This window comes from Rattus norvegicus, chromosome 1, assembly GCF_036323735.1.
Source record: "Rattus norvegicus strain BN/NHsdMcwi chromosome 1, GRCr8, whole genome shotgun sequence".
NCBI lineage: Eukaryota > Metazoa > Chordata > Mammalia > Rodentia > Muridae > Rattus > Rattus norvegicus.
Genome location: NC_086019.1, coordinates 199,108,698 through 199,121,180, shown reverse-complemented (window position 1 = coordinate 199,121,180; position 12,483 = coordinate 199,108,698). Strand labels below are relative to the sequence as shown.

Here is a 12,483-nt window from a genome sequence, read left to right as displayed (position 1 = left end):
CTGGACTGAATAAAAAGGGGGAAAGAAGAAAGTCACATCAACCCACCTCCCTTTTCTGCTTCTAGATTTGCCCAAATGGAAGGAAGTAGCCTCCTGTAGCTACAAACAGACCCGGGCTCAGTCTTCCTGCTCCCCCCGACCCCACTTCAATGTTCTAGACCTCCGAACTGTGAGCCAAAATTAACTTCACCTCCTTTAGTTGACTCTTATCAGGTCTTTAATGAAAGTAAGAAAAAAATGTAATTAATTTAGAGTAAATTAATTAGACTTACTCCTGAAAGGAACAAATAGGAGTGAGTGAGTGTGTGTGTGTGTGTGTGAGTGTGTGTGTACCAGGAAGATGTCCAGGTCATGCAGGAAAGAGTTCAGAACAAGACCTGTCTACTTAAAATCCTGACTAGAACTGGGAGCACTGACAGGCAGATGAACCCTAGGCACACTGGAGAAATTTAAACACTGGGGAACCATAGGCACACTGGAGCCCACCCCCAATCTCGCTCATGGGTTCACTCTCCACTTAGTGGTAACATACAGAGCTGTTTCTGTCCTGATCCCAGACACACCAGAATAATCAATGACATTACCTAAGTGTATACTTTACATGCACAAACAGACACAGTATGCTGGTGATGGGAGAGAGCTGGTGAAACAGTCGTATACCTGCCTGAACCAGATTCAGGGTCGAGAAATAAAAGGCCACTGGAATAAAAACAAGATTTAAATACAAGAGGGAGTTGCAAAGCTCAAATAGCACTAGACACTTCTACCTGTGGGGAGCAGAGCAGAGAGCTGCAGGAAGCGCAGTTGGCTTCATTCGTGTATCACTTAATAAATACAAGCACTATAAAAAAGAAGGGGGACCGCCCTGTCAAGCCTTCGGCTGACCTGCAGGATGAGAACTTTGGCCAAGGGAAACATCTTACCAGGAAAACAAAGACTTGATTTCAATTCAGAAAAGTGAATGCTACACTGTAAAAATGACATCCACATAAATAAAAAGAATTCAAAGGTAAAAGTCTACAGAGAAAGGCTGAAAGTGAAGGCCGTTGCTTTTTCAACAAGGCAGTTCTGTTCATAGCATGTGTTCAAGGTTTGGCCGACAGCTGGTGAGGCTGGCCACAGTCTGATCTCCGTGACTCACCACATCTTTCCGGTATAGCACCTCCAGGATGTTGCTAAGCAGCTGGCAGCATGCCTCCAGATCCTCCTGCCTCTCTAGGTGGTACTTGAGCTGATCCGTCATCATGGGGAGCAGGATCTCTCTGCAGTCTGGATAGAACATAGGAATGTCAATCAGTGGGAAACACTATGGAATCCCTCAGGTCTGCCAGAAAGCTGTGAGCCCCCTCAAGTGTCTGATTCACGAGCTGTGAATGGAAAGGAACACACACATGGCCAAATGGATTGATGACTAAGAAGTCATTTCCATTGCTATCAATCATTCACAGATGGGTACCTACATACATTTGTGGGTCTCTGTGTAAGCACAAGTCACAAACATGCTTACCACATACAAAAACACATATGCACACCACCCACAGTTGCACATGTGATAGGTTACCTACTAGTGTCTCTTACCTTCAATCCATTGGTTTGCAATATTAAAAAGAGTATATAACCTCCAACAAAAACTAGCCTAACTGCAGATTTCCAGTCTTTTCCTAAGCAAGCAGGCAAGGTACACCCTCTTAAGTGTAGGACCTCAGTCCTGGGATGGGCACAGCCCTTCCTTCTTCCACAAGCTCTGTAGAGTAGGCTGAGAAGGTGGGATGAGAAAACAGAAACCAGGGGCAGAGAACCAGGAATGCGAACATAACCCTGAGGAGTGTAGGACCAGGTCATTGTGGTCTAGTTAGGAAGGCAGCAAGAATTAAACATGAACAGCAGAACAACATGGGCTCAGATTAAAGAGGAAATGACATTCCTAACTGCCTCTTCCAGTTTGGAAATCCTGCTGGATCCTGGCAGCATCCACTTTCCAAAATGGCCTGCCTGTTTACAGCCCCTGTTCTGACACCAGTGCCGCCATCTTTGCCTCCTTTAAGATCCAAAGCAGGTGAACAGAGTGGAGCTTTGCAACAGGAAATAGATGTAGCTGGTTTTCAGGATTGTACATTTTAGGATTTACGACATTAATGATACATAAAAGCATGTTTTGCATTAATGTTCCCCCGGGTGTTCTTTTTTTATTTTTTTATGGAAGAAAAAAGAAATCACACACAACAATGAAAGAGCTCCTCAACACACTCTGAACTCAAAGGCACACACTGAACTTTCCCAAGGACAACAGTTTAATGAGAGCCTGGGAAGTCCCCCATGCATGTATACACAATGATTAATTGTCACTGTCAACTTGACAGGATTTAGAATCACCTCAACAACACACCTCTGGATTGTTTTTGCGGGTTTCCGCAGAGAGCTTTAACTAAGGATGGCAGACTGACGCTGATTATGGGAGGTGCTATAGGATGGGGGTGGGGGTCGTCCAGGCATGAATAAAAAGGAAAACATTTGAAAAGCAGCTGAGCAGGGATTTCCTGCCTTTTGCTTGTAATGTGACAGCCAAAGCTGTTCCTGCCACCATGGCTCCCACCCATGGGACAAAGGATCCCTTAGGATGACTCTTGACAGATATTTGGTTGTGGAGATAAACAAACAAACAAAAACCTGGGTAATCCAAAGTGAATACTTGGCTTCCCTGTTGACACCAAATTTTAATAATCAACCTCTGTGCAGATGTAACACATAAGACAGGCCAGCCCTGCTGGACACTGACACCAGGAGCTGTCTAGAATCCTGCAGAAAGCCAGGGGCAGAGGGGACAGGTCAGAGTAAGGGTGCTGTCTGAGCAGGGAAGTTGTCCCCTTTGTGTCTGGGTCTCCAGTGTCCAGTGTTGGGAAGACCTCATCCTAATTTCCCACTGTCTCACCTATCCCTGCCAATGACCCCATGGAAGAACTGAAGTGTTTCACTATAGGACCATGCCCTTTGAGCTTAAGAGACATACTCCAACATCTCAAGGTATGCTGCCACTCAAGAGATAGCACAGATGCAAGAACTTCCCAAAGATAGATTATCCACGGGAAACAGTGCAAGAAAATGACCCCTGGAAGACACTATCAACAACAACCCACCCCAGATGTCTGTCCCATAGACCTTCAATGTTCACACACTATAGCCACCCTCATTAAAGCTACATCTGCTGCCTTGAGCCATATGTAATACCTAATGCAGAACAACCCTCCAGACCAGTACCTCAGAATGCTCCCTTGGAGAACAAGGCCCAAGCCCTGTCAGGCAGATGGCCCATCCTAGAGAGCACCAATTCAATAACTCCAGCTGAGCCATCCTTAACTTCTGTTGGGAACACATGACTTGACCTCCATGTTCCCAGCTCAACATAGAACAAGCCCTGAGCTGGGGTTGTCCATCCAGTTACTATGCATGTGACTGCCACCATTCTGGAGGTCACAGGGATTTCCAAGGTATCTCAGAAGAAAAGGGCAGAGCTGCTAACGAAGATGTTTGCAACCTGTAGATTTCGAAACTGTTAGGGGTCAAATGACCCTTGACCATCAGAAAACTCGGATATTTACATTATGATTCATAACAATAACAAAATTGCAGTTACGAAGTAGCAATGAAAATGATTTTATGGTCGAGGGTTACCACAACATGAGGAACTGCATTAAAGGACAGTTTTAACTACTGTGCTAAGACATAATGGGTAGAAAGTCTTGTGAAATGGCCAGCACTGGCTGGAGAATGGATCTGTCTCTGAATGGTTCAGTGAGAGCTGGGCTTTAGGCTTTGGAACCAAATGTCCCGACCTAAGTCCTGTCCTTATAGCCCCCATTTATCTGTTGTGCTGGGAAGGCAGTAGTGAACTACACTGTTCTCGTGGCTACTTGAGTGTGCTGGTTCTATGTCAGTATTACCTCAGGGTGAAGAAGGCAATTCTGCATGCTCATCTCAGGCAGAGAGATACTGCCCACCATGTTGGGTTCCCTCATGAGAGCCCCCACCACTAGGTCTTATCAACTTCAGTTGGCTGTTATGCACTGTGCCTTATTGAGAAGCAACTCCACTGACAGTTTGGCATGTTTAAACTATTTTAAGCTGGACTTGTAGCCTCACATCTGTAATCCCAACATTCAGGAGGCTAAGAGGGCAGTTTTGAGTTCATGTCTGCCAGGGCTACTTAATAAGATCCACACTAGCCTGGGTTACATTGTGGTGAGAAAAATGAAACAAAAATATCCAAGAGCAGAACAATTTCCTTCACTCACCTCCCTGAGAAGAAAAAAGTCATTGGCTACGCTTTCTGACAGACGAGTGTCAAGCTGTGCTGAGGAAATGGGGATGAGAATAATGTAACTGTGAAGACAGAGCGAGATGGTGTTTGAGGCTCTAAAAAAGGGCCCCAGGCCAGCACCACCACCATCACAAAATTACCTCTGCATTCAGCTGCACATCTGAACAGAGATGGACAGATCCACCAGACAGATCAGGTTTGTGGACATCCTTGAGGGCCAGCGGCCATACTGCCCAAACCAGGGATCTGGGGGAAGGCTTCCAAGAATATAGTGTGTCTTACAGCATTGCCCACACTGTGTCATCGGCAACCCACTATGCACCCTCAATGGAAGAAACACAATGTCCCCAGCATCTTTTGGGAAACCAGAGACAGAGGCAAAGGAATCATGCTCTACACCTCCAGGTCCAAGTTCATGGACCACCAGAAATACTGACTGTATTAACTATGCTTCTATGCACTGGACAGAAGACTCTTGAGAGTAGAGTTCCTTACCCAATAAAAGAAATAATCTTAGCATATAAACCAAGGCTTGAGCGGTGTGTGTGTGTGTGTGTGTGTGTGTGTGTGTGTGTGTGTGTGTGTGTGTGTGTGTCTGTGTGTCTGTGTGTGTCTGTGTGTCTGTGTGTGTGTCTGTGTTTGTATCTGCATGCACGTGTATGCGCATGCATAACTTTCTCTCCCTTAGAGGTCAGTTAGTTACTATGGACCACCATATACATGCATTTCACCTGTGAACCATAGCAATTTGCACCTGCTAAGTGGTGAGGAAGGCCTTGCCAGCCACAGTAGCCCAGCCCCATGCTTGGCAGACAGCTGAAGGACAAACACCCTCAACAAGAATGTTTCCATCTTATAGGGGATCTGGTTTTACCGCAGTTTCCAAGCCCGTCTGGACAACAGCAAACAGCTGAACAAGAGGGTGTGTTTGTGTGTTAACTTGCTTTACTCTGCAAGTGCATGCAGATGGTAGGAAGACTAAAGCGCAAACAGATCCACTGTCTAGTACTGAACCCAGCCCTTAATGAAGGCTAGCTATTTAAATTATAATTTTTATAATTTGTATTATCGTTGTGCCATTTATATTATGAAAGGGCAGGCTCTTGGAATGAATACTACGCCAGGAAAATTAATGCCTTACAGTGGCCTTAGATTGGATCTACCCACACAGTAGTTATTCTGCTGCCTGTCACCAAAGCACAGAATATAAGTATTGTAAAAACTCTTTTATTATTTTGAGACAAGGTGTGTCAATGTAGCCCAGGCTAGACTTCAACTCATAATCCTATCTCGGTTACTGAAATATTGGAGTTATAAGTACATACCACACCCTATTCATCAAACGAACAAACAAGCCTTCAGATTTAATGGGTCTTTTCCTGGCCTGTATTTCAATCTACAGAAGTTAAATATTCTTAAATGTTAAATCATAGGAGGGGCACAAAAGTACATGCTACATTGTGGATGGACGTATACATCGCAGAAGAAGATATTACCAGCTCTGGTGGCTGTGACCGAAGTCACATGACACAATGGGCATTCCAACTGAGCATATGCAATATCCTTCCACAAAGACAGAATATCATGTCCAGAAAGCCAATAAAACAAAATAAATAGCCTGGTTCGTTCCAGGCACAATTAAAAGAAAGCGTATATTAAAGGAAAAACATTTATTTTACATGTCTCAAATCAACCATTGACACACAGCCTCTGAAAACGTCTAGAATGCCTGCCTGCAAACTGATAGACTCTGATTCACACTGTGAAACTCTATAAAGGCTTTTGATGAGTTCCACCATATACTTAAAGAACAAATAAAATCATAATGCATGCACACACATAGATCTCTTAGAATAGGACAGTTATTTTGGGAAGGAGAGAGAATTAGCAGCACAGGAAAGGGAACAAGAGAGCAATGGGAAAGTAAATATCAGCCAAAATATGTGACATCCTTGGGAAACATATGACTACAAAACTCATTACCTTGTACAATAAACTTAATTGTAATAAAATTAAAAATAAAAACAAGAACTGCTTCTACAGCATGTAAGAGGCCATTCGTTCAATCACAGCACGGAAAATGAAACAAAAGAACATAGAAAACAAAAAGTCAGGCCAGTATGCAGCCAGATTGGTAGAATGCCTGTCTAGCAATCCAGGAGGCCCTGAGTTCAATCTCCAGGACCATAAAGAAACAGATTTGGTGGTTCATGCTTGCCACCCCTGCATTTGTGATGGGAAAGTGGAAGGTCGGGAGGTCAAGGTTACCTGTTCCGTATTGAACTCTTGGCTAGCCTGGGATATGTGAGCTATTGTTTCAAAACAGAACGAGTAGAGCTACCAGCTGCGAAGGTAGGAGACTGGGGCATTGCTGCTAACAGAATAGCAATGTAAGTAACTCCACTCTGAATTAACTAGGTAGAAGAAAAAACTGAATTATATACTTTGAATTGTATGCAAATGTCTCTGAATAAAAATATTATACAATTTGAAGATTAAATGAAAATGGTAATAAAAGCAATTATCAAGTCCAGCAGGCCCCTCTGAAGATCTGGGGTACATCACCTAAATGCTCCAGGCATCCCATTTTCTTGTCTCCACAATGGCACTACACTTGGTTCCCTCCCAGTTTATCCTGAGAACTAAGGATACCACACCTTAGCTCAGCAGACAGTGAGCAGGAGTTAACACCAGCTCTTACAAAGGACACAGGCAGTCCATACAACGTCTCAAGAAATGTGCACTAAGTCCAGTGCCTCAGAGCTGCACAGTCCAGTATGGTGGTCACTAGACATGAAGCTGACTTGGTGCATCCAAAGGGTAGAATTTCTTATCAGATTTAATTTGAGTATTATTTGAGACTCTTATCTGTGTATTCCCATATGCTCATATGTATCCCACCCCATTCCTCCCTCTCCCCCATCACCCACAATATCTCTCCTTCCTAGCTAAATAGCTTCTGTCCTTTTATGGTGAGAATGGCCCCCATAGGCTCCTATGTTTGGATGTACGATCGTTGGGTCATGGAACATTTGGGAAGAATTAGGAAGTTCAGCCTCGTTGGAGTGGGTGTGGCCCTGGGGCATGGGCAGTGAGGTTTTAAAAGCCCGTTCCTAGACAGCAAGACAGTGCATGCTCTATCTATCTATCTATCTATCTATCTATCTATCTATCTACTATCTATCTATCTATGTATCTATCTATCTATCTATCATCCATTCCTCTCTCCCCCTCCCTCTTCCCCTCCATCTCCCTCTACCTCGCTCTCTCCCTGCCTGCCTCCCTCCCTCCCTGCCCGCCTGCCTGCCTGCCTATAGATCAGGATGGACACTCTCAGCCCCTCCAGACTTGCCATCATATCACGCTTCCTGCCACAATAATCAGGGATTAACCAACTCTCTGAAACTGTAAGCCAGCCTCCAATTAAATGCTTTACTTTATAAGGCTTGCCTTGGTCATGGTGGTTCTTCATTGCAATAGAACAAATGACTAAGACACTAGGCACAATTAGCATTTTCCATATGTACATAGGTATGGGGCATCCGTGGACCAAAGAAAACCTGCTAGTGACCACCCCCTCAAACAATGTCTCTCTCTCCAGCAGCTAACAATTTTCCACAGACCCTCAGTAAGGGGTGGGGCCTGGAGAGCATCTCCCCCATTACTAGGAGAACTCTGACTGGCTATTAATACTACAATACCAACCTTCTACATAAGGTGTCTGCACTGGTACAGTGGTGGCAGCACTGTTATGCAGTCATTAACTGCATGCTCATTACACTTGAGGACTGTTCAGCAAGAGGGAATTTCATGCCTAGCTCTGTAATTCTGGTCAAAAATCCTTGGCTCTGTAGGTAACAGGCCCTAGGCAGACTATTCTATTACTATTCTGCTAAATGGTCATCTTGTCAAACTGCCTTCTAAATGGGTATGTTTACAACCATAGAGCCGGATTTAATTTTAATAAATGAATTGTAAGTTCAGATGTTTAAAAGTGGCGTTTAATCTAGTTACTGCAAACAACTGTTAAGAAAAATAAATCGCATTATACATTGAAGACTAAAGATCCAGGGTCTCAGATGGAGTAAGAATTTAGCATTTAAATTGTGCTATAAGTCACAACACAATGAACTTCTCAGACTCGGCATGGATAAAAGAATATAAAGCGTGGCATTAGTGAGTTTTAGATAGAATTCAGACTGCAATGACATTCTAGATAAAATATATGACTGACTTACATTGCTTCAAACTACATTTGCTGAGGACGAGGGAATTTAAAATGATATCCAAGGCTCATCATCTACTTCTGTGGAAAGCACAGGCTAAGGATGTAAAAAGGCAAATGAGGAGGAGCCTCTCCGATTCTTCACTTTAATAAATGAAGGTTCACTGTAATAAATGAAGCTGATTCCAGACCACACCCTATCACAGGGCGGGCCCAGGACTTCTTCATATCTGTCAGCACCCACTGGAGGCACTGCAGCAAAAAGCATAGTTGCCATATTTTATTCTGCCATCTTCAGATACCAAGGAAGGCAACTCAGTCCAGAACCCAGGCCAGGGGAAGGCATTGCTATGGACCCACATTCTATACAAATGGTCATGAGGATGATACCCCCTTCCATGCACTGCCTTCTCCAGATTCTGTGATGATCACAGACTCCAATCATCAACATCTGCTCATCTGCAGCTGTGAGGGCCAAAGCCAGGATGATTAATGCTCTGGTAATGGGCACAGAGTAAAAATTATTAATCTTTATAAAAGGTATTCAACAGGCATCATCGGCTTATAAATGTCCAAGCAGAATATCCGTCTATAACCCCATTACAGCTCTACATTAAAATAAGACACAAAAATGAGAATGAATTTGTCCATTTAAAGCACTCATTTTTATGAACACTGAGTAATGTGCTTCTTAATTTTTAGTTCGGTCACATTAAACAAATGATCCATAAAGTGCATTTAATAACCTTGTGTGTGTTGCATAGAACTGAAAGCCAAAATAACACTTTTAATGAGAATTAAACAGTAAGAGCCGTATTAATGGGGAATGCTTGCTATTCATCTTTTATAGACAATCATCTTGTTTCCCTACCATTTAGGAACCCCCGTGCCCGTGTTTCAATATGCTCAAGTGATTTTCCTCCATCTACATGAGTCTTTAAGCAGCAGTGGCTCAAAGACTGTATCTGTCATAGAAGGAGCTGCAGAAGCCATCTACTGATCTCCAGACTGTCCAGATGTAGGTATCTGGAACATGGTGACAGATACTGCCAGCAAGTGTACTGCTAAGCAAAAGCTGAGCTGCCATTAGCCACCACACTCGTAAGTCAGAGAACTTGGTGATGAAAGACCCGTGCCTGTGCACATCTATGTGGGCATATATAAATGCCAAGCACTACACCATCATCCCCAAAGTCATTTTTAAGTAAGAAGTTATGAAGTTTGCAGTACCAAGAGAAGAAATTACCAGCAAGCCACCCTTTAGGAATGTTGTGTGCAGATTTGCAGGACTGAAAATACACAGATATCTAGTCCTACATCTCCATTCCTGACAGCTGGGCAGCACCTCTTAAAGTATTCTGGTCAGGACAGTACCACTTGCCTGTGTGCTAAAAGGATCAGAAATGTGGCAATCTGTGATTCAGCCTTGAGCTACCTAATGCCATGGAATTTTAATTGAGAGGATGACAGAGCAAGTAAGAGGCTTTGGAAATTGGAAAGATGAGCAGGGAGGCATGAAGACTATCAAACAATGGAGAGCAAAACTCAGTGGGTAATGACAATTGCTACCCAGTCTGATGACCAGAATCCCAACCCCAAGGCTCACAAGGTTGAAAGAGAGAACTCATTCTTACAAGTAGTCCACTTGACCCCCACATGCATACTATGGCATGCATGAGTGTACACAAAAAGAAGGATAAATAAATGTAAAGACTACATTTTAAGAGCTGGCCAAATGTATGACTTCTGTGAATGGGCATGAGACATTGCATAGGAGCAGAAATGTTTATGAAGAGCACTGGGTAGTAGACCCTCTTGACCTTTGAGACTGATGAAGGACAACAGAAGATTTGAAGTTCTAGTAGAATTGCTGTAAGTATGACGTCTCCTCAGGTAATGGGAAAGAAAAACCAATGGAAAGGCTACAAAATGAGCCCCATGTAAATACACACACAATAAAAATCATAGACGGGAATAGAATGGAAGGAAAAATTGTGTGGAAAATCTGTTCATACTGTTTAAGTGAAGAGAAGCAGGTCAAAGAGAAGGCCTGTTGATTTGACAAGGAGCCTACAATTCTGCTCCCCTGTAGAAAGAATCTCAACATATAAGAGAAGAAAACAGACACAGCATCCATTGTCTGGAGGCAGTGGGTGGGGCAGTGCATGCTGAACTTTAGGCCTAGAAAGAATCAAGGGATGTAGGGTTGAGGAACTGGTTATATATGAGGTAACATATGAGACAAATGGGGACAGCCACTTTTTAGACTGCTCTTCCCACATCTACGTACAAGAACAGAAGCAGGAGCCTGCCAGAGGTGAGCTCCAAGTAGAGCCAAAAGAGGCTAATATGCAGATGAATAACATCATAAAGAGCTCATGGGTCTAGTCATCTGCTCATAAACTACAACCCCCATAACTGCTACCCCACAGAAAAAGAAGAGAAATACTATTAAAACTGTGGACATATGAGAACACCACTATGTGGTGAAAAAGAAGAGAAATACTATTAAAACTGTGGACATATGAGAACACCACTATGTGATTTATTCATGCTTAATTTACAGATGTGTTCATTTATCCATTTATTTGTATTTTTTCCTTCCTTCATATAGTGTTGAAGTAAATTCAGCTTTCAGAGCGAATTACTCATGCAGTGGGTGTGAAGCAGTTTAAGGAGTGTGTAGATGATGGATCTGTAACAAGCCAGGGCCTTAATCAGCACTACAGTGCTGGACAGCTCCCAGCCTGAGCCTCTGCTTACATACAGGGCTTCTTATTTAACTCTGACACCCTCATCTGTAAATTGAGTTAATTAGTCTTTTCCAACTCTACATTCTCATGTTTATGACTCTGACGTCTCTCAGAGGAATCAAACTTGCTAACCAAAAGTCCTGAGCACTTGGTAGGTGATCTATAAATTATGGTGGACTTCAAATGGGCATAATTAAGAAACTCCGGTATTGAATAAGCTATTTCTAAAAGTGTGTACTGCTGTAACAAGTGGCCTCTGGACAAACACATATAATGAAAGACACAGAGAGAGACCTACAGAGCAAGGGATGGAAAAGGTATTGGATAACAGATAAAGACTGGAAGTTTCCTTGAGGCATGGGGAGGGGTGGGGGAGTTTGAAAGAGAAAGTAATGTTTATATTCCAGCATTATTTAAAAGCGTTAGTCTTCAGGGTTCGCAGCTGGCAACATTCATTAGAAGTCATCAGCACAGCTATCTAATTAAAGTATTCCGGAATGCCTTATGAGTGGGACATTAAGTGACTGTGGCAAAATTAGCCCCAACCCCAATTTTTCCTCTGTGTACAACATCTATCAAGTTAACAAAACTACTGGAGAATGGCTCAGGGTTTAAGATTTGGATTTTCACAGTAGAAAAACTCAAGAAATACTGTTTTGATTTGTGGATGGATCAGAACATTAAAACGATATATTTTATTGCATTCTGAATTAAGCAGTTTCTCCTGTATGAGCTAACACAGCAGAAATTGATGAACAGGGCAGATTTTAGAGATAGATGCTTTCTACTTAGGGGTCTGGCTACTGTGAGGAGGACTCTGAATTCAGTCTTTCCTAATCTCACAGTCCCGCTAAGGATGTGGGCATCGCCCGGGGGCTTCGAAAGACTGCTATAACTAATGCTTCTGCTATTAGCAAAGAGTTTTACTCCGTTTTATCACTGGGAGAATTATTCACCTTGAAAAGAAGAATGAAACACATCACTTAAACTCCCTCGCCCTGCATTTTAAAGAGGCTTCCTATTATTCAAAACCCAGGATACATGAGTTTCCACAGGGCAGGTGAGCCCTGTTGGACAAGGAGTCTGCTCTTAGCTTGACTTTTGTAGCTGTGATAAAAGACTCTGTCAACATGGAACTTGGGAAGAAAGGGCGTTTATTTAGATTATACTTTCAGACTACAGACCATCAC

General features: G+C 43.0%; 1 protein-coding gene across 2 annotated transcripts in view; it reads right to left on the bottom strand.

Annotated features, from left to right (window-relative positions):
• Positions 1-12,483, bottom strand: part of Dock1 (dedicator of cyto-kinesis 1) — a 516,616-nt gene that overhangs the window by 292,456 nt on the left and 211,677 nt on the right. For both annotated transcript variants that reach the window (XM_063263800.1, NM_001143858.1), the window contains exon 26: positions 1,142-1,269. In XM_063263800.1, coding sequence (XP_063119870.1) covers positions 1,142-1,269 — 128 coding nt within the window. The remainder of the gene's footprint in view (positions 1-1,141; positions 1,270-12,483) is intronic.